Source organism: Planococcus citri, chromosome 1, assembly GCF_950023065.1.
Source record: "Planococcus citri chromosome 1, ihPlaCitr1.1, whole genome shotgun sequence".
NCBI classification, from domain to species: Eukaryota; Metazoa; Arthropoda; class Insecta; order Hemiptera; family Pseudococcidae; genus Planococcus; species Planococcus citri.
In genome coordinates this window covers 32,537,296-32,558,493 of record NC_088677.1, presented here as the reverse complement: position 1 = coordinate 32,558,493, position 21,198 = coordinate 32,537,296, and the positions used below count along the sequence as shown (strand labels likewise).

The 21,198-nt window shown below is 35.3% G+C and overlaps 4 protein-coding genes across 5 annotated transcripts; 2 read left to right on the top strand and 2 right to left on the bottom strand.

Annotated features, from left to right (window-relative positions):
• Positions 1–105: 105 nt before the first annotated feature.
• On the bottom strand, positions 106–1,039 carry LOC135831436 (coiled-coil domain-containing protein 115). Its single transcript, XM_065343920.1, has one exon. It carries the CDS (start codon positions 853–855, stop codon positions 322–324), a length of 534 nt encoding a protein of 177 aa, XP_065199992.1. The 5' UTR covers positions 856–1,039; the 3' UTR covers positions 106–321.
• Positions 1,040–1,102: 63 nt separating this feature from the next.
• On the top strand, positions 1,103–3,408 carry Tasp1 (Taspase 1). The gene is made up of 9 exons (XM_065343915.1): positions 1,103–1,284; positions 1,393–1,460; positions 1,534–1,805; positions 1,891–1,973; positions 2,048–2,118; positions 2,194–2,307; positions 2,374–2,566; positions 2,639–2,784; positions 3,161–3,408. The coding sequence occupies exons 1-9, from the start codon at positions 1,245–1,247 to the stop codon at positions 3,242–3,244; spliced, it is 1,071 nt and encodes a 356-aa protein (XP_065199987.1). The 5' UTR covers positions 1,103–1,244; the 3' UTR covers positions 3,245–3,408.
• A 56-nt stretch (positions 3,409–3,464) lies between these two features.
• Girdin (protein girdin) lies at positions 3,465–12,623 on the bottom strand. 2 transcript variants are annotated; one of them, XM_065343899.1, is made up of 25 exons: positions 12,343–12,623; positions 12,157–12,278; positions 11,996–12,084; positions 11,821–11,926; positions 11,526–11,735; positions 11,344–11,457; positions 11,131–11,273; positions 10,968–11,049; positions 10,590–10,895; positions 10,333–10,468; positions 8,809–8,990; positions 8,575–8,706; positions 8,316–8,501; positions 8,133–8,239; positions 7,865–8,050; positions 7,609–7,792; positions 7,247–7,534; positions 6,969–7,169; positions 6,748–6,893; positions 6,572–6,664; positions 6,116–6,179; positions 5,963–6,047; positions 5,448–5,569; positions 5,284–5,354; positions 3,465–5,198 (listed from the first exon to the last, which is right to left on the bottom strand). In XM_065343899.1, the coding sequence occupies exons 2-25, from the start codon at positions 12,208–12,210 to the stop codon at positions 5,039–5,041; spliced, it is 3,447 nt and encodes a 1,148-aa protein (XP_065199971.1). In that variant the 5' UTR covers positions 12,211–12,278; positions 12,343–12,623; the 3' UTR covers positions 3,465–5,038. The 2 variants fall into 2 exon arrangements, with proteins under 2 accessions (XP_065199971.1, XP_065199970.1); XM_065343898.1 differs by having other exon boundaries at positions 12,404–12,623.
• A 218-nt stretch (positions 12,624–12,841) lies between these two features.
• On the top strand, positions 12,842–20,518 carry LOC135831422 (uncharacterized). The gene is made up of 13 exons (XM_065343897.1): positions 12,842–13,205; positions 13,896–13,958; positions 14,030–14,068; positions 14,143–14,271; positions 14,348–14,626; positions 14,702–14,860; positions 14,944–14,997; positions 15,095–15,694; positions 15,771–15,916; positions 16,951–17,384; positions 17,471–17,590; positions 17,668–18,165; positions 18,769–20,518. Exons 1-13 carry the CDS (start codon positions 13,059–13,061, stop codon positions 19,938–19,940), a joined length of 3,840 nt encoding a protein of 1,279 aa, XP_065199969.1. The 5' UTR covers positions 12,842–13,058; the 3' UTR covers positions 19,941–20,518.
• Positions 20,519–21,198: the final 680 nt, after the last annotated feature.

The window sequence follows — 21,198 nt, the reverse complement described above, 5'->3', positions numbered from 1 at the left end:
AGCGTGTTGATTACTTAACTACCGAAAAACCAATAGGTTTCATTTATCAGAGAAGAAAAATACGGAAATGGGACAACTCAACTCGCAGCAATAAAAAAAGAAAAATTTGACAATAAAATGGAAAATTTATTACGTAATTAACACTGTCCAAAAAATGGAACAATTACATAATACATGGAGAGAAATACACGCGTGTCAACGTGAATATGGTAACAACTCGCGAATAAATATTTCTAGACAATTATTTCGGTGACAATGAAAAATTTACACCGTAACGTAAATGTGTACAGGTGTTTTCAGAACAACTATAAAATTCCAAGGCTACTCCAGCGAATTTCGTAATTCTTTGTATCTTTGAATGGAATGTTGCAATTCTAATTGAACGTTGACATTTTCCACTACAATTTCAAGGCATTTCTCAAAAGTACTTTTCGATTGACGTAAGCTTTGCGGGACAAGGAATCCAAACCACTTCAAAGGATCGTTTGAAAATCTTTTGGATTTATCGTCGGGTGAATTCAAATCGATGCTTTTAAAACTGCTCGATAAGCCTTTATCGTCGAGATTGAGGTTTTCGGCGCTTTGATATCTCTGAAAATTAGGTTTGCCTTCGACTTCTTCCGGCGACACCTTGAATTTCGCTTGAACACCTAAAGCATCTTCTGTGGGTAATTGCAACGCTGAGATACTTCGATTTCCGTTTATATATCGTGCTTTAGCTAAATCTATACATCCAGATCGAACGTAATTCTCTATATTCACCTTACAGACAATGAACTGATTCATTAATTCCAAAACACGTACAGATAATTCGTCCAATTCAGCTTCAATATCGGAATTCGTTGAAGAATCCATGTTATCACAATGTCACCAGCGTTGAATGATTAAAACAACGAATGTTTAGTTTGCGAATATGGATACACGAATTACTTCACGAATTAATAATCAATCAATAGCCACTTTCACAAATCACAATTCTTTTATGAATAATTTTAATAATTAAATTTCTTGAATAATTCACCCTACTTCGCCCAAATTCTTATCAGCACTTCACGCTTGTGTTTTGTTTGTTTTCATTTTTTATCAACCCAGCTGATCGGAATCATCGGAATTCGAAACACAAGACTGAAAAAATTGGCGTGCTTTTTAGTTTTTAGTTGTGTCTTGTGTGCGAGTTTTTCAAATTAAACAGAATAATAATTTCTAAACGCTAGATTCATTAAAATTTTTGAAAAGTTTTGAATATGAAAATGGAAATTCCGGGATTTATTGGTGTTCACGTCGGTATGTAAACGACACTACTATATTTTATTTTTTCAGTGATTATACGTTCAAATTACTAGCTTAGCAAATTGTACTCAACTCATGAATTTGTCAACTGTTCCTGTTTAGGAGCCGGAAAGTATTCAGAAGCATCAGCACCTACTTACGAGAAACTGTGCAGAACAGCATGCAAAAAAGTGAGAAACATTTTCACCAAATATTGCCGTACCTCGTGTTGAACTTCAATAGACCCATCGTTTTCTTTTCCAGGGCATAGAAATCCTGAAAAGCGGCGGAACAGCCTTAGAAGCTGCAACCTACGCAACAGCTATTTTGGAAGATGCGTCGATCACAAACGCTGGATTTGGATCGAATTTAACGATAGATGGGAATGTGGAATGTGACGCCAGTGTTATGGACGGTTCTACTTTACGATACGGTGCAGTTGGAGCTTTATCTGGGGTAAAAAATCCGGTACTTTTGGCGAAAAAGCTGTGCTGTAATCAAAGCGAACCGATGGAGTTGGGAAGAATACCGCCATGGTTAGAAATCTAATTCGATTTTTTCAGCTTCAGTTGGACTCTGTTTTTGAGTATAATTTTCTTTTTCGTGATTTTTCATCTACAGTGTTCTGGTGGGTCATGGTGCTTATGACTACGCTCAACATTGTTCAGATATAATTACCGTGCATCCGGAATCTCTGGTCTCAAGTAAATTTACATTTATTATCATTTACTTGGAATATCAATCACAATGATAGATACTAAATTCGTTATCGTTCTAGAAAACGCTCTAAAATTACACACCAAGTATATGAGGCAGCTTGGAAGTCGTAATTTTGATGCAGAGGACGTGGTAAGCTCTTCAAAAACGCATAGAATAAAGTTGATTATTCTTCGTTAATTATTAATTTTATTATTTCGATTACAGAAATGTGATAGACTGGACACCGTCGGTGCGGTTGCAATTGACGGTAAAGGACACACTTCAGCGGCTTGTTCGAGCGGAGGAATTTTACTCAAACATTCCGGAAGAGTTGGCCAAGTAAACAAAAAATACGATAAATCATTATTTTCTTAAGCACAATAAACATAATTGAATAATTTTCAGGCTGCCATGTACGGTTGTGGTTGCTGGGCCGAAGATGGATCCCAAGGGAATGCTGGTGTCGCTGTAACTACTTCCGGCTGTGGCGAACATATTATGAAAGCGATGCTTGCTCGAGATATCGCCGGAGTGATGAGTAAACCAACTACGATGCCATGTGTGACGTTAAATGAAAGCATGAATAAGTGCTTTTTAGGTACGTTCGTCATTTTTCGTTATTATATGTGATGTTTTCAGCGATTACGTTACGATTGTGGGTGTATTTCAGAATCAAATTTCCTCAGAAACATCGATGAAAAGTTATGTGGAATGTTGGTTATTCGATGGAATGGCGAAGATGGCGAATTCCTCTGGGCTCATACGACTCCAGCTCTATGTATAGGATACATGAATACGAATAGCAAGAAGGCAAAAGTACTGAATTAATTGACTAGGAAAATGTTTGATCGCAGACTCTTCGTATGAAAAATATTTAGTTGGATAGATAAAATGGCAGATCGTCAAAGCTAAATTTCCAAGTAATTTAGTTCAACATTCGAATTTTGAAATAAAGTTCGATGGTGATAAAATTCAATATTTTTCAAGTTGGTTCCAGAAATGGAACTTCTGATTGCTGACATTGCTCTAAATCGATCCAAATTTGGTCGAGTCTCATTAATTGATTTTAGAAAATCTATGACTGAAAAAACACTATTTCCAAGTCTAATTATATTAGAAGAGTCTGTGATCAAATAATACTTTCGAAGGGAATTATATTTTCATATTTTGATAAATCGTTTTTTGTTCTCAGAGTCGTCTCAGTTGCTTACCAGCTACAGCTCAAGCTGGAAAAACGGTCGTAGTGGAAGGAATTTCGATGTCGGAAATGAATTAAAATTATTTCCATACATCTTTACAAATTCTTCTAGTCCTTTCATTCTCCATTTCATTTCATTACTTTTATGTAAACGTAGATTATTGAATATTGTGATATATGATTTATTAAGCGAACTGTAATATTTCTCACTTTTTATTGAATCATTACAACGATTGTTTATATTCTCTTTTTGTTATTCAAATTCTTCAGCCCTCGATTCGTCGTAAAAAAACAACAATTTAAAAAAATCAATTATTTATTAATGCAAAAAAAAATCATCAAAACAAGTTCTTGTTACAGTTCATTAAGCTTACAACAAACCAATAGAAAATCAAACCTCTCAAATTATCTTTCACAACGACAAAACGTAAAAAATTTTAAATTAAAAATAAGCTCATCATTTTACACTCGGGAAGGTACAATAAATTTAGGGGTAATAATGTTGTTACGACAAATTCAAACGTAGACAAAAAACTATCACACGCACACAATTAAACTTCGTTTGTTTAAAATTATTACGACAAAAAAACAAGGTAACAAAAATTGTAAAAAAAAGAAATTCATAAAAATAAGCGTACAAATGTTACCAAATACCCTTTATAGTCTTTTATGTAATAAATTACTTATTGTCTTGGAAGGTAAACGGAAGTGAATTTTACAGTAGCGGAATTTAGGAACTAATGATATCCGTCTAAAAATAAATAATTAATCAAATAACCAAAACCAATTTGATAATAAATATTCGTTTTTTAAACCAATGTCGCATTTTTCAAGTACAGCGAAGATTTGATACATTTAATTTGAAATAATTTACTAAATTTACGATCGTGACAATTAAAAAAATTATAAGGTCGGTTTACGAACTAAACTTGAAACCTTTCATTCCCTCAACTATTCGCAATTTACGTGAAAAATAACCAAAATCTTATCAGATAAAATACTTCAAGGAATGTGAAATAAAAAAAAAAGACGAATCGAAGTCGGAAATTTTTTCAAAAATTCAAGAGATCAAAAATGGAAAATAAAAATGAGATCATTCAAGTGTCAAAAAAGTTGCCATTGGCGTTTATACAGAACGCGGCAAGATCAGGCATAGGAACAAGCATTTTAAGAAAAGGAACAAAGATAGTATTTCGAGCTTGGTTCAACACAACAAGAAAATTCAAAATACTCTCTTGACGAAGGGAAGAAAAAGGAACACTTATTTATGACACTTGACGAACTTCTTCATTTCACTACGAATATGGTATTTTTCACGTATAATTGCTTCATCGATATTTTTTTCCTCGAAGCGAACGAATCAATATCATTTATAATGATCATAGTTTAAAACTAGAAAAAAAAATGTATATACAAATCCAGGTACTTAAAATTCGCTTAAAAATTAATTTAAAAAAATGATTGCATTAAAAATTAAGTTCGTGTGGGAGACATAAGTATAGAAAAAAATGCTTATGCTAACTTTTAAACATAAGGTGTTGCTTTTAAAAAAAATGTATCATAGGAAAAACAGTCGTAATACTGGCGGTAAAATACAGATTTTTCACAATTTTTGATACGAAATCGATTAATAAAAATACATAGAAAAAAAACACGCTTTAAACTAGAATAACTAGAATGTTACAAAAGAAAAAAAAACGAAAAAAAAAACATCACCGTTAAAAAATTACTACACAAAATCACAAATATTTCATTCACAACAACAATTGACTTGTGAGACAAACGAGCAAAAGAAAATTCAAAATGTTAAGTAAATCTGACGAAATTTCTTAATTATAAAACTCGAATAATTTGGCATTTTATGATCATTTTTTAAACGCATCCGTACTCGTACCAAACAGCGTTTTTCACGTTCTCAGCCGACTGAGTGGATGATTCTTTATTACTGTGTTGCGAAGGAGTAGGACTCGGTGAAGGTGTAATTTTACCACCTACTTTCGCCGTTAGTCGATTGTAAACTAGAAGCGGAGGTCTGCGAAAAAAAGAACATTGATTTTGATAGTGATACAATCTCAAATTTGAGAATTGGTGTAAATTGCAATTTAAAAAATAAATACCTGAGGTCTTGATAAGGAGTAGAAGATCGTGCATTATCTATCGAAGGCATTTTATTAAAGTCTTCCTGGCCCTGATAAAAAAAAAATTATATTGATAGGATAGAATGAGGATATTATCAAATACAAAACTTTAAACCTTAAAAAATTTCATATTGATTACTTACGTTGACCGATATACCAGTAGAAGTATCGTCACCATCAACGGTTTCATTGCCTGATAAATAAACCGTTCTTCTAGTTCCTGGTATACTTAGACAACTCAGATTATCATCCATATCACGAGCAGCTGCGAACAGAATTCAAATTAAAAACGTTCTGAATGGACATGTAATTTTTGGGCTTCGCGAGCTGAAATGTTTCAATAGCCCTCAGCTCTCATAATCATTGCGCACTGAAACTCAAATCATTTTCAAAAAGGAGGCTAATCTTACGAGGAAAATTACAGACACGAAAAGGAACCAAAAGAAAAATTGGGAAACAGATTCGGATATGAAATCAACGACCAGTAAATTCATTTGAAATGATTATCACTGTTTCTCGCATTATATTTTTTCATCATTGGGCCTCTTGAACGGTCATTGAAAGTTGAAAATGAAGAAGAGAAAGAAAAAAAAATCAAGCACGATTTTTCCCTAGATCGTTACCCTGTTACGCTCATTTATAGGTAACAATAACAAACCTTGTTTCGACTGACTATCTTCGGTGCTGGTATCAGAGTCAGTAGCACGTCTATCAACAGATTCCTCGTGAACAGATTTGCGACTCTGTAAAAAGAAAAAATGGCGATGAATAAACGGAAAACGAAAAATAATTCAAACACAAGACTTGATACCTTGTTGATTAACTCAGATCCTGCTTTTTTAACCCTTCGAACGATACTAGCGCCGAAACTTTTCCTAAAACAGAAATCATTATGATGAATAATAACGTCAAAATTATAAATAAATTTTCACTACCTAACACCGACTCGGTTAGAAATATGGCAATTGTAAGATTATTAGAGTTTGTAGTTGTTTTAAGGGGAAAATATTGGTTACAGGGGTTTAGTTATAGCAAGTATTTTTCATTTTGACGAAATGAGCCTATTTACCATTTATTTATTCAATTGTGGAGATGTCTAGCAATTTCGTTGACAAATTTTATAGAGTTAAATAATCTGTAATATTGTTTCACGAACGTGTGCATGAATAATCGAAAATGTATCACTTATTTCGATAAATTTCAAAAGACGTATTCGATAAAATAAAATATAGAAATTAGATTTATTCGAGTTTATACGATGACTTACTTTTTAATGGAACAATTCTCCGATTTCCTATAATGTTCCATTATTTTTTCTTCTAGTTTTTCTTTCTGTCGACGTAGATTATTAACTTTATCTCTATAAGTAGAAGATCAATACAGATTATAAATTAAAATGCACGTTTAACAAATATATTTTTTTTCAACGACAACAATACGTACGCGAATAATTTTTCTTCGGAATGATAATGTTCTTTGTCTTCCATCGACTGCGTTAGTAATTCGTGATATTGGGAAAGCAGCAACGTTACATGGTCCATCAACGAACGACGATCTTCCTCTAGGCCAGAATTTACTTGCATGAGTAGCTGAAATAATACAAATTCGTAAATACCTACTTGCGATATAATGAAATATTTCATCTACCACATTTTTACACATACTTCGCATTTATTCGTTAATTTAGAAATTTCTAACTCCAAGCTTAAAATTTTCTCGGAACTAGCCGACAACTGCCCTTGTAATTCGGTAACTGTAACTTTCATTCTGCCAGCTTCGGAACGAACTTTTTTATATTCGTCTTGTAACAGGCGATATTCAATTTTGAGTTTTTCGCTAGCGGTAAAAAGGTTTCGGAAATCTTCCTGCAATGAAAACAATAAAACAAATAAATAAACGATCTAAGAAAATCTTGAACAGAGGATAAAATTCATCTATTTACTTTAAGTTTAGAATGCTCTGTTCGTAAGTTGATCAAAGATTCGGAATCCTTCTTGAAATTTTCTTTCTCAGCTTCTAAACCGTTACAGGTGGCTTTTAATCGCATGTATTTCTCCTGTAAACTCCGTTTTTCTGCTCGAGTATCTTTTAAATTATTTTTCAGAGTTTCGCGTTCCTCCACCAACGAATCGTATTCTGAGTTCAATTGATTATGCAACCGTTGTAATACGTTTTGGTCTTCGATGAGCTGTTGATGGGCCGAGGTCAACTTCGATAGTTCTTTCAACGCCTGGAATATGAAAAAACATCTCCGTTAGAATAGGTAAGAAAATACACCTACATGCAAAAGTAAAAAATTATTACTTCTTCTTTTTCGGCGACGAGCTGAGAGTTCGCTAATTGTAACGCTGTATGTTGAGAAGTCAACGAAGAAATTTGAGACTGTAGAGTAATAATGTTCACTTGAAGTTTAGCATTTGAATCGGATGGCTGTTCTTCAGCTAAACGCTCGCGGACTACTTTTAAAACTTCAGGATTTGAGGCAATTCTAAAACAAAATGGAAAAAATTTGTATCAATATCGAACCATACCTTAGACATTTTAATATCGTTCAACTTACTTGTCCAGAACTTTATCAGGATCAGTAACGTTATCGATGGCTAAACCAAGTGCATCCAAACTATCTTTCAATTGCTGAGTTTTCAATTTTTCCGATACCAAATCGTTTTCTAAATTTGTAATGGTTACTTGGTCTATTTGATTTTGTTTCTGTAATTCTTGAGATTCCTTTTCAAGATCTGATAACCTACACGATAAGAATTAAAAAAGAAGATAATTAGTCAATTGAATTTCAATAATAGTTGCGATAATTGTTTCATTCAACTGACTTTTGTATTTGTCCATCTAGATCTTCTATTTGTTTCAGTAACTGTTCCTTTTGTTTTTCCAAGTTCTCGTTATTACTTGATAATAAATCGATAGAAATATTACTTTCCTACAAAGCAAGAGAGAAAAATTGATAAATGAATAGAACAACAATGGCAGAAAAAAGATTGCTTCATCGTCGTTACCTCAACGGTTCGCTTCAGTTTGGAAATTTCTTTCTCTAAAGCGTTATTTTTGTTTTGCAATTCGGTTATTTCTACACTATTATCAGCATTTTGCTTGAGATTGTCGATTTCGGCAGTTAAGCTGGATATTTTCTCTTTTAATCGAATCTTTTCCTTGTTTGAAAATTCAGCATCGTCACATCTCAACTGTAATAGAATATCGGTCATTTTAACGATTAGAAGTTACAAATTGAACAAATAAATTGATTTTAAAGCATACCTCCAATTGTTGCTGTAGCATTTGATATGAATCTTGAACCCTTTTAAGTTGACTCTGAGTTTCTTTCACCATAGTTTCTAGTTCATTGATTTGCTGGCAGTACTTTTTTTTGCTTTCTTCTAAACTTTCGACCTAAGACCAGAAGAATAAACCAAAGGTTGGTTCATTTTTGATATCAAATACAATAAATTATAGCACAAGAATTCAGAAATTGATCTGAATTTCGATACTCACTTGTAAAGATAGTTTTTTCTTATCTTTCTCCAGCTCCAATATTCGTTCGTTATTACGATGGAAAGCATTATCTTGGAGAGTTTCAACCGTCGAAAGCAATCGTTTATTCTCCAATTCTAGTCTTAAAATCCGATTCTGAGCGCTATAAGTTAGTTGCTCGGATAAACTGTTATCGTTCGAACCTGCGAATGGCCGAGGCATTTTAATTTCTATTTTTATTCATACATTAAAAATTGAAATATTTCAAATTCAAGAAATTGAATAGTTATACATTATTGTATACACATCTCAGAATAAATTCTAGAGTTAAACTATTTTAAACACTTTACACAAAAAAAAAAAAAAAAAAATGTAAGCTAAATTTGGCCAGTGACACTTTTTTTAAAACCTTTTTGGCAAATCGCTACTTTTTCAACTGACCTATTATAACACGTAATTAGCTTCAATAAACCACAATCACCCCTCCCCACTCCTGCTTCTCCTTTAAAATTGCCTAGCTCGATAATAATACTATTTCCGAATTCTTTCACAAATTACGTAACCTCAATACTTGTTCTTGAAATATGCGAACAATTCCATCCATAAATAAAACCCATAAATGTACTATTTCCACTGCATCGTCCGAGTAAACAACGAAGTAAAAAAAAAAAAAGTCAACGGCTTCTACGTACATACTTTCATTGAATACTAAGTCTGACCTTGACATGAAACAGGTCATACAATAGTTCTTTAAATGTAAAAAAAAAATGCATAGAAAAAAGACACGCGAAGTTTCGCATTGCTTTATACCACAACACGTTAAGATTTTTTTTGTTTTCGTATGTGAAACTCGAATATAGGTTTTTCTTTTTTTTTCCTTCTTTTTTCTCTAAAGCGCACTTTAGATGAAGCAATTAAACTCTGCTTCGAAACGTTCCATATGAAATGTCATGCTAATTCCATTCAGTGTATTTCTTTTTCCTATGGGTAGTCTGGTCATGGTTCAGTAACGAAACACAATAGGACCATTTTTATCGGGATGTGGCGTTCTTTAAGTAGACATATGTAATAAAATTTCATCCATTTCATCACTAGCTACTCGTATTGAGATAGAAATTTGAAAATTCAAAAACAAAAAACCCCACTATTAAATTTTCAATAAATAATTTAACGATTGTCTCGAATGAGTAACGGAGGCAATGGAAATAAGAGGAAGAATATATAAAATGATATCCTGTTCGACATTCGATCGCGATTTTGCATTTTAAATGAGGAATGCGATGTTATTTTCTCGCAGTTTATTACCATTCATTTTGAAAGGATAAACGTTACATAGATTTGAATCATCAAACGGAAACGGTAAACGCGTTTATGTAGGAATTTACGCTTTTGTATGTATCTTGAGAATATAACTGGTTCGGTCGGGTATTCAATTACACGAATAGAAGAAATGAAATAGGTATTACTTAGCGATCAGATTATTACACTGTAAATGAGAAAATTAAAGCGGATAAACCCTTGAACTTGCATTCGTTTAAAACTTACTCAAATTATTTTGCACGAAATTATCCGAATTTATGGTGAGCGAATTGTCATTGCTGTGATTTGCCTTGTTTGTTAGTCTGAGTTGGGTGTTTTCTTCGAGAAGATCGTGTAGTTTTTCTTGATTAGCGTCTTTTTCCTGAAATTATTTTTAAAATTTGATTTTAAAAAAGATTCAAGGTTACGACAATTTTTAAGAAACTGGCAAAAAATACGCTACTCGAGTTGAAAATAAGATTAATATAAACAGATGATTTTACCAAAGTAATCTCGTCGATGGTTCTTTTAAGTTGAACTAAGTCGCCTTCTAACTTTAGCGTGTATTCTGCTCGTTTTTTCGCTTTGACTAACTGTTCTTCGACCATTTCTTTGGTTTCTTCCAAGACTCGATAGTCTTGTCGTAATTCTTCGATTCTGCTTTTATAATAATCTAAATCACCTAGCTTTTCTTTATATTTAATAACTTCGGATTCGAGACGATCGCAGCGTTCTGCTTTTTCACGTAAAGCGTCAACTTCGTCGCGATACGCTTTACCGACTCGTGCTTCTTGTTTCAACTCTTGCATCTGAGAAAAATAGAAGTTAATGGATACAGAACTTTAATTTAAAAAATATATTTTTCATCAGAATTTACTTACTTCGGATTTCAACTTCGAAATTGTTAAATTACTTCTTTCTAATTCTTCTTTGGCTTCACCTAGAGCTTCAGATTTTTCTTCTCTGAATATCGAAGTAAAGAAAATCATTGCATTATTACGATAACGATTATAAAGACAAGTCAATTAATGATTTACGACTTACAATTCTTGTCTCATTTTTCTAAGCTTTGTTTTCCAGTCAGCAAGTTCACCAGCGAGATGTTGACAAGGACTTTCAGTTGCGCTGTTATTCAACACAGTATTCGATATACTGGACCTTTTTTCATCAAAACTCGACAACCACAACTAAAAATAAAATGAATCATACTAAAAAGGTACGTTACAGATCAAAAATTTAACAATGAACACGACATACATGAAAATAATTATCTCTTTCTTTTAGCAATCGTTTGACATGTTTCAGCAATAAATCGACAGTAATCGCATCACAATTTTCCGACGATAGAACTATTTCTTGACTATCAGTTACCTAACGACAGATTTCAAATTGAATTTTTACGTAAATAAAATCAATGAAAAATAGAGTTAAATACGAACTTGTTGTATACAATGCACCAAAGTGTGCTGGCAGTCGACAGGCAAAGCTTTGATATTCTCTATGAAGTTATGCTTATTCGGACACTGCACAGCACCGCCCAATACAAGAAGCAACAATAGCCTCATATCTTCTAAACCTTCTTTTGACTCTGGTTTCTGACCCAAAGTAACACAGTCAGGTAAAGCGACGATAAGTTGACCATATTCTTCCTATAAAAGAAATATTTCATTTTATTTGTAGTACTAGGTAACTAATAACTATCAGTGATGATTATCTGAAAATTGAATAACTCACTTCGTACAAAACTTTGATATTCTTTACAATACAGCTCAAATTACGAATTCTAGTGTGACTATTTCGTAAACTAGGAACGACAACATGGTGAACAGGCTCCGGATCACTGAGAATAAATAGAATGATTAAATTATTGTAAAATTCGTAAATAAGAAATTTGAATTTCAAAACTTACATCAAAAGGAATACTTGATGTATCAGAGTGCCATCAGTCAAATCATCGTAGTTTTGTAACCGGTCCGAATTTTTCAAGCAGGATTTCAGCTATATGATAAATCAAGATTAGAACGATAAAAGAGTAACATTTCTAAAGAAAATACAAATGGGGAAACTTACCCAGGTGACCAAAGGCCCCTGCATGAATTCTTCAATTTCCATAGATGTAGCCATGACATATGTCAACTAGTCATGAAAACAGGATACGACGTTCTAGTTGTCATACGATCAAATTTCCGATCCTGAAATACAAAATTTCGTCATCTGCTTCGTGATTGAAAATATTAATCAGATACAAAATCATACGAGTATATAACACGATAACAGTCAACAGGAAGTACAGGATGTATTGATGTAGGACACTCACATTCTAACGCGTTTTCCATACTGAGTAGAACTTTTCGCGAAGATATATCACTAATCATCACTAAGCGGCTATAAGTAATTAAATTATCAGCAAATAGAATACTTAAATCGATTTTATTTAATATTTACAGAGTGCAAGTTCTTTTGTTGCATTTTTTTCAAATCGAATCTCCAAGATTCACGCTTTGTGTTCGTTATCTCAATACGGCAATGCAATAGGCAACACAACGAGCATAACCCACCTCGAGCTATGTTTATGTTTTTCTCGATAGTTACTTTGATCGACGCTGCGAGCGCTGAAACGCTTCAGAATGATTCACGTAAACCTTGATAGAAGCGCTAGTTACAATCTATTATCTGTGATTTTGTCGGAAGTCCTTGAATCAGCTGATCTTTATTTTGATGAAGACAAAACAAAGACGACGCTATTTCATCATGAAGTTTTTTATTGCGTAGTTAGTGTACTCTCTCTCTTCGATCGTATTTAGTTCATCAGCCTTATTTTCGTGTAATAATTGCTATTAAAACAACCGTGATCAAAGTTTACTTATTTGTGGATCTTTGCAAAGAATGCGTTTCTTTTAATCGTACTGTATAATAGTTAAAACTGTGGAACGTGAATTATAATAACACTCGTTTATAAACAGCGGTTCAAAATGTCCAACTCGTCGAGATCTACAGAACGAAGTTCAGGCCGCGCTTACGTTAGATTCCGGGTGTTTTCTCAAAACCATGGAGAATGCCAGCAGGAATTTTCAATCAAGTTGAAAGATATTACTTGGGATAACTTTCTGAGATACTTGGTGAGTTATTTGTATCATTTATTCAAAGTTGTAATTTTGTTCAAACCGTAACCTGTTTACGAGTAATAATTTGCAACGTCATTATACATTTTATGCGTGAAGTGCTTCGAGTGCATTTTAAAATGACTTTTCATCGTTGGTAATGGGGTGAAGCCATCTGACCAGTACGACAAACTGAGTACGCAAACCCTCGCAATGCTAGTATCGAACGGCCGATTGCTGCATCGCCAAATCTTATGCGTTATTAAGGTACCGACATGAGACGAGCGCAAGTACAAGCGTTATCAAAATTTAATTAAAATTTGAAATTACCTCTGACAAGAAAATTAAAAGAAGATTCGTAGAAATATCAAAAAATTCTGATATTCGAGCGCCAGCGTCAAACGAGCTATGCTGTATGGTGAAAAACTCGAAAATGGTTGCATTCGTCTCATGTCCGTACCTTCAGTGTAAAAAAGCGCACTTCTATGGATTTTTACGTTTTTTACGGTGGGATTATTATTAATTCAAGTACTTCGAAATATTCTGAATACTATTCTAAACGTTATTGTATTCCTTAACATTCACAAAAAAATAAAAAATAAAATGGCCAACAAAATACATATTTTGCTTTGCATTCGCAATTCGCATGGTTCTCGTTAAGAGAACTATTTCAAATCATATCACTCATGTGTGTTTTTGTTTTTTCAGTTTGGATCTCATACGTTCGAAAAACACCAACCTACAATCATCTTACTCGGCGATAAACATAAGGTAACACTTCGTATTATTAATTGGTACAAATGATATTTGCACATTTTCAATATACTTTTTCCATGTTCTAGATCGTTTTGCAAAACACCAACATCAAGCAACTGATTCGAGTAAGTTGCGTTGTCTAATGTAATATGGAATTTTCTAGAATTGTGTTCTGTACTAATGACTTTTTTCTGCACAGGACGGTTTAGCTGAATCGTTCAAAGGAAACTGTGTGAATTTATTGGTTCCCGATTTCAATAAATATTTTCTACCTTCGATGTCTACTCCTGGTCAGATTACTTCGAACGACGATGAAATAAAGAGAAAGGTTCGTCGAACGCTAGAAAAATTACTGTTTTTGTTGAATTGTTCGATTTATTTTTTTTTATTATTTATTTTAATAGAAAGCCGAAGTGAAGGATTTCACTGAGATTTTCTCCAAACAAATGGATTTACCAACGATGGATAATTTCGTTCAGAGTGTGCCACATGTTCATTTCATGCGTGAAGAAGGAGAAGAAGCTGTTCGTGTTGAATTGCCAGCTCCTGAGAACACCACTCAATTGGGAGAATTGCACGTGAAACGTTTGAAGGATGGAGATTTAGCTAGTTTGCTGAAAGATGGAGCTACGTTGATTTTACCCACTGCTGAGAATGAAATGGTGTCTGTGAAGTTCAATAATGTGAGTATTTTATGAACGTATTTAAGCAGGAGTATTGTTGTAATGTGTCTAAATTGGTATTTTGTTTTTATGCAGGATCTATTGCCGACTTTTAACGAGACTCGATGCAAATACAGGAACTTGAATTTGGCTTACAAATGCAGCGATTTGAAAATACCAGTTTTGTTGGACGATGATATCAAATTCTTGTTTAATCGAGATGCTGAATTTGTTCAGAAAATGGTGGAAACACTGGTTAGTAAAACGAATTATTGTATGCTCATGAACGCCACTTTTTTTCGTTGAATTGGTATTTTATTAATTATAAATGTTTTTAGGAAACTGCTGAGCAGAAACAGAAAGAACACATCGTTCGTCTGAAGAAATTCCAGGTATTTTTTTGATCAATGTATTAGCCGTTTTTGGTCGTAGATTGTGGTTCTTGTTTTGATATAATTAAAGTAAAATAACCATCTTTCATGTATACAGGAAACCATGAAAAAATTACGAGTAGTCAAAGAAACCTCGACCGACACGTCAGCTCCATCAACCAGCACCGCTACGGTCCCAACCACTTCAGCTCCTGTTGCTGCCGCTGCTGCTGCCGTTCCAGCTCCAGTACCCGAAACCCCAGCAGCTCCAGTTTCGACCCAACCGACACCCGCGGCTCCTCAGCCCGACCGAGTGATCCCAGCCACTTCAGAAGGATCATCGAACGAAGGACAAGGAGCTCAAACCGCTTCTAGAGTCTACAGAAGACCGCATCGTTCGGCTCAAAAACGAAGCAAACGATGCTTGGCTGCTGCGGCGTTGGCCAATGGTGTTTTATCGTCGGCTGGTAGATTTGTATCTTCTGTAGCTGATAATCAATGTGTTGGTAGCTATAATCGTGATCGTGACAGTATCGTTGCTGCGTTGCAAGATCTATCTCTCGTGAGTGGTTCACAGACTAGATGTCCTGGTTTAGCTGCAGTGAGCTATTACCCTAGACCACAGTTTAACCTCAATCCGGGTTTGAATACGGTTGCTAACGATGCTCAAGAGGGTACATCAGATCCTCCGGCGTGGTTCGGCGATCTTTTGGATAAAGTAATTGGTGTTTTTGGAATTTGTGGCGTATTTTGCGCGTTTACGTAATTTTTAATTGTTCGTGTGTTTGTTTCAGTTCAAAAGTGAAGTTCTGCAAGAGGTCAAGAGTATGGTGAAAGATGTGCTAGATACGTCTCTTCCGGCTCAGTCCGTCAATGATTTGAAAAAATCGCTCGAATCGAATCAAGATGACGATCAGTATCATTACAAAACATTAGATGGGTGAGAGTGGTTTAATTATCTGGTATATGTAATTAGGTATTGAATTTAGATTACGAGTGAAACCGAGTAGTGTATGCTTTCGATAGCTATCTATCTACATGTATGTACATTCAACATTGTACATTTATGAATCATACTCGAATATTGAACAGTTTTTATCGTAGATAATTACTTCAGTGAGTCATACTCGTACGTGCCCACCTTGAAATTTTAAATGTGAACTTAGTACTGGTTGGTGATAAAATTTCAATTTTTGTTGTATCACTGTTGGGTGATTTTTTTGGACGAAAATTAGGCCGTTTATCACGTGTTGTTGCGTTATTCAGCGAATTATATTTCGTTTTCAGTTTTTATTCTTGGCCGTTAAAAAAAAAAAAATTCTACGGACCATTTAATTTCTGAAAATTTAGAAAGTCCATTGTCTACATTTCATTTTTTCAGATTTTATGCATTTTTGAAATTCAATTCCCGTTAAATAAGAATGGCCTGTTTCTCTTTATTTGTTTTCATTTCTATTGTTTGATTTTGTACAATATTGAAATTGATTGCTTGCATGTCAGATAAGAATGGTTTGTCTGCCTTTGTTCAAATGCGATAATCTCTTGCTGCCCACAGGGTTGATGAAGCTTCAATACGTATTTTACTATAGGTCTTTGAGCTGAGTTTGGTTTGCTATTTGCCAATTTTTCTATTATAGTACATTTTGCTCACAGTCTGATGGATTTATTTTGATTTTGGAGAAGGAAATTCAATTTCTTTTTTTACTCGTATTGTCATGAACGAAATGTTCGTGTTTATCTTGATGTTGTGGGAACATTTTACTGCTTACATATTTGTTTTTCTTTCTTGATTTTTAAACCCCTGGTCAAGTATAAAAATCCAAAAACTTAGAACTCGAATTAAAAAAAAAAAACCAATTGATTTTGGATGAAAACTGAATCTTAAACTAAAAAACGAGTTTTTACATCTGTAAATTTTTTTTTAAGTTCGTGTTAGTTTTGAAACTAGATTACATTTTTTTTTTTCGTTTTCAGATCGTCACCGTCTAGCAAACACAAACACCACGACAAGCAACACCACAGCGGCGGCGGATCGTCGAAGAAGAAATCTGGATGCTCAAAACGTGGCGGAGGCGTGGCCCCTGGAAGTGCCGATAACAAAACTGTGACGCCGTACACCTTTTCAGAGAGAATTTTGGAAATATCCAACAGCCTCTTCGTGTACTCGAAAAGCGGTTACAAAGTTCGCATGCCCCGAAATGCTTCGTTGACTATTCAAATCCGCGTGGGAAAAATGGCCAAATACCGTAATTCGTTGGAAGATATCGACTTACGCGTGCAATCGGTTTCCAATTCGATCGAGTGCTGCGTTAAACGAGCTGCACCGGTGTCCGCTGCAGGCAAAACGGCGCCCACGTTCAATAATATGGATCCTCCGATCAACTACGACGTTCGTATCAAGTCTAAAGGTAAGAATGTTGTTTATCGTCAAAGTCTTTTGTTGTATATTTATTTTACTCTCAATGATACGAGTGTTGTTTTTGTTTTTTCACAGATAAATCTGGTAAATTCAGATTGTACTTTAATGTCATCGCTGGTGGTAGAATTATAGGACATTCGTTCAAGATCGACGTTCGCGTCAAGAAAGAATACACGTTGCCTTTCAATGGCTCAGGTGAGTTGAATCTGCATAATAATATATTATTTTTTTGTTGATCGCATTTGTTGACTCAATTTTTTTTGGCATCACAGAAGGAACATTGAACTACGAAAACGAAGTGCTGGCTGTTCCGCTACCAGAACCGAACCCGATGCCGTCCACATCTTCAGGCTCAGGTCTCACCTTCGCCGAAACACAGAAATCCTCGACTCTACAATCCGGCTCAGAAATATCCGAAGCTGTGGCAGCCGCAGCAGCTGCCGTTGTTGAACTAGCTGACGAAGGTATCGGAGGCAACCAGGAAGATTTCTTCTCGCCGACGTCTGATTCGGAATACTCGGACGTATCGGACTCGAAACCGGATGCGTTACTCAAAGACGAAGGTATCGATACGTGTTATCGTTCGATGGTCAACTCTGAGAACAGCGGTGCGCCCCAATGCGCTCATCCTGATTTGGATTCAGATTCCGATACCGATTCTTCGATTAGCTTCTTGATGGACGAGAACGAGGCCAGAGACGAGCTGAATGATTTGTTGGATGTGGTCCAGCTGCCTAGTTGTTTCATTCCGAATGTTGAATTGACGGATGGTGAGTGGATTTTTTCTATTTTGTTCATTTTTTCTTTGGGGGAGGGGAGGGGAGGGGGGTAATGAAAGTAGGAGCATGACCCGACCCCACCCTCTTCTCATCTTACCGAATTGAAGATTGAAAATAATCCTGTTTAAGGTGTAGTGGTGGTGTTTTTTTTTTCTACATATAATTAAGTACTGAAGGCTTGATTTTTTAAAATGAATTTCAAAAATAGTACTGCTTTTCCTATCGTTTTCAGTTCTTGTTTTTGCCCAGATTAAGTAAAAACTCCATTTTTTCTCATTAAATTTTGAAATTTTTCATTTTATTTTTGGCCTTTGTTTACAATTTAGAAATTTGTTCATGTGTTTTGGAAATGGAAAATTTTGATGGAATCTTTCCCCTTTCACTGCACCATCCCCGGCTGTAATTTTAAGATTATTCTGGGTTTTTGCAATTTCGCCATAAATACATTTTGATCCAACACCTCCCCTCTCCTGTCCCTAAAAAGAGCAAAAATTCCATGCTAAGGATCCTGATTTTGCATGTTTTTCTGGTTGTTGAAAATTCTTTTAATACGTATCATACTACTAATGATTTAATTTGCGTAATTGTTTGCAGATGTATTGCCTGTTCGTATCAAACGTAAACCTTCCGCGACCAAACGTAGCGGAACCAGCGGTGGAGATTCTCTGGCTCCTGAACAGCCACAGCAACAGCAGCAGCATCAACAACAGAATCAAAATTCTACACCATCGGCATTTGATTCGAGTACCTTGACACCAGTCTCAACTGCATCAGTCCCGACTCCTTCGACTAACGTTGCTGCTCCTGCTACCGTTTCGTCTCCGACCACCACGCCAGCAGTTACGATATCTGACGACGATGAAGATAACGGAGACATATCGTTCCTGAACGAATCGATCAAGTCGGCTGCGGTTGATCACGCCTATCATCGATCATTGTATCCGAATTTAAAAGGTTTGAAGGAATACGTTTGTCCTGTTGGATCCAACACTGCTACTGACAAAGCTGCCCCAACAACATCAGCAAAAGCAGCCACAGCAGGACCAAGTGCCTCGGAATCGCCCAAACAGCAACAAAGCTCACCCTCCTCCGAACCGTCCGCGAGCATTTTACCGGAGAAGTTATTTGAAATGTGGAAGAACGTTGTCCCTATCCCGAAACAAATGCACGAAACCGTATCCTCCGTCTTCAGCTCGGTCTCGAATGGAGCGAGTAACGCCGCTAATGCCGCTTGTGCCGCTGCAGCCAACATCGTGCCCAATGTTCCGACACCGCCTTCGCCTACCCCTACGGCTCCTTCGGTGCTGAATGAATTGCAAGAGCAAGTCCAAAAATACGCTTACAATGCCGCAGCAGCCGCTGCCAGAAGTGTACCGATGCAACCTCCGTCGCCGTCTACCGCATACGATGTAGATACGGCTGCAAATTACGCTCGTGCTGCTGCTGCTAGTTTTATCCCTGCTTCTGCTTTAGCGACCAAACCAGAAGATTCGAATGCTGCTGGAGCAGCCGCTGCGTCAAAACCGACTACGAGTGACGCTCGTTCTCAACCGCAGCCGCAGCAAGAACAGCAAGCTGGGCAAAGTGGCAACGCCGCCCATATCAACTCGATGTACGTAAATCTCTCGGAACAAATGCAAGCAGATCTGATCACCTTACACGATATGGGATTCACTGACGACCCTTACATGATTTATTTACTGGAACAGTTCCCCAATGATTTGGGCAAAGTGATTGAAAGTTTAATCAATTACTCGACTTGTTGAATAGAGTAGCTACGCAACCCGGACGACACCTCGGATAGATCATTTTGACGAAGAATAATTTAACGTTCGTATTCCCTTTTTTTTTTTTCATATTTTATCCTACTATATTCCTCTGTTTTTCTTAATTCCCCCCTCGCGATGTTGCGCGTATTTCTAAGTTTAATGCGTTAGATTTATACACGAGTACCTGTTTCGTTTGAATTTTTTCTCACTTTCCTCTTTTTTTTTCATGCCCGCGTCTTTTATTTTTGGGGTTCTGTTTTTCCTATTTAATATTTTTGCTCGTAATATTGTTACTTTTTAATATTATTAGATCGATTATGTTTAGAGGGTGCTTGCATTTGACTTTTGAGTTGATATAATAACCACGTACTTCAGTAATAATATTCTGTACAGTACCAAAATCTGGTATTATTATATGTGCCACCTCCTTCTGGTATATGCATAATTATTGAGGGTAATTTAGATGACCTACATTATATATTTTTATTTTAATCGGATATTATGTACGAGTATATTCTGTGTGCTTGAGTAGAATTATACGGATAGTTGAATAATAAATGTATTGTTTAAATTTATTTTCATTTTTTTTGTGTTGGTAAAATATTAAGGAATTTTGAGAGGTTTCGTCGTTTTGAGAAATTTAAGGAATCGAGAAGGCGCGATTCTCCGTCAAGAGTTGGAATTGGATTCTTGCTGTGCGCGATTCGCTCAGAAGCTCCTTGCCTTTTATCACTGAATTCTACGTTCATCAACTTGTTTTCTCATACGTAATACCAAGTTTGAAGTGTTCTGTCCGAGTTCTGAAATGAAATGAATAGGAAGTTATATGCAGAGTTACTCGAGAAGACGAATAATAAAATGTTATTATGCCAAATTGTCTATCTTCAAAATGATCCAAACATTTTCTCATTTCTGGGAAATTTTTGCCGAAAAATTGTCCAACTTTCTTCCAAGTGTTCACATCACAGATATTAAGAAAGTATTTGCATCGTTGAAAGAATAATGACTTATGACTGAGATATATCCTATAGTCCTCTAGTCAAGTCTCAAATGGTAATGGATGAGCAAAAAATCAACAATGTTATTAGTTAACGACAAATTATTTTGTTCGTCCACTCAAGTACTATGGGTTATGGGCATCATTTAAATGATTCAAGCATTTCTGAAATTATAATTTCCTCAATTTTGATGATTTTTTCATTGGTAAATTTCAAGTTTTGCGAAGCACATGATTCCTTCAATCCACAAGATAGGC

Coding starts and splice junctions, on each gene's coding strand:
- LOC135831422 (XM_065343897.1), top strand. CDS start 13,059: ATGTCCAACTCGTCGAGATCTACAGAACGAAGTTCAGGCCGCGCTTAC. Junction 14,998..15,094: donor TTCGTCTGAAGAAATTCCAG/GTATTTTTTTGA, acceptor TCATGTATACAG/GAAACCATGAAAAAATTACG. Junction 15,917..16,950: donor CATTACAAAACATTAGATGG/GTGAGAGTGGTT, acceptor TTTCGTTTTCAG/ATCGTCACCGTCTAGCAAAC.
- Tasp1 (XM_065343915.1), top strand. CDS start 1,245: ATGAAAATGGAAATTCCGGGATTTATTGGTGTTCACGTCG. Junction 1,461..1,533: donor GCAGAACAGCATGCAAAAAA/GTGAGAAACATT, acceptor TTTCTTTTCCAG/GGCATAGAAATCCTGAAAAG. Junction 2,785..3,160: donor CGAATAGCAAGAAGGCAAAA/GTACTGAATTAA, acceptor TTTTGTTCTCAG/AGTCGTCTCAGTTGCTTACC.
- LOC135831436 (XM_065343920.1), bottom strand. CDS start 855: ATGGATTCTTCAACGAATTCCGATATTGAAGCTGAATTGGACGAATTA.
- Girdin (XM_065343899.1), bottom strand. CDS start 12,210: ATGGCTACATCTATGGAAATTGAAGAATTCATGCAGGGGCCTTTGGTC. Junction 11,927..11,995: donor CATCAAGTATTCCTTTTGAT/GTAAGTTTTGAA, acceptor ATTTATTCTCAG/TGATCCGGAGCCTGTTCACC. Junction 10,469..10,589: donor CCATCGACGAGATTACTTTG/GTAAAATCATCT, acceptor AAATAATTTCAG/GAAAAAGACGCTAATCAAGA.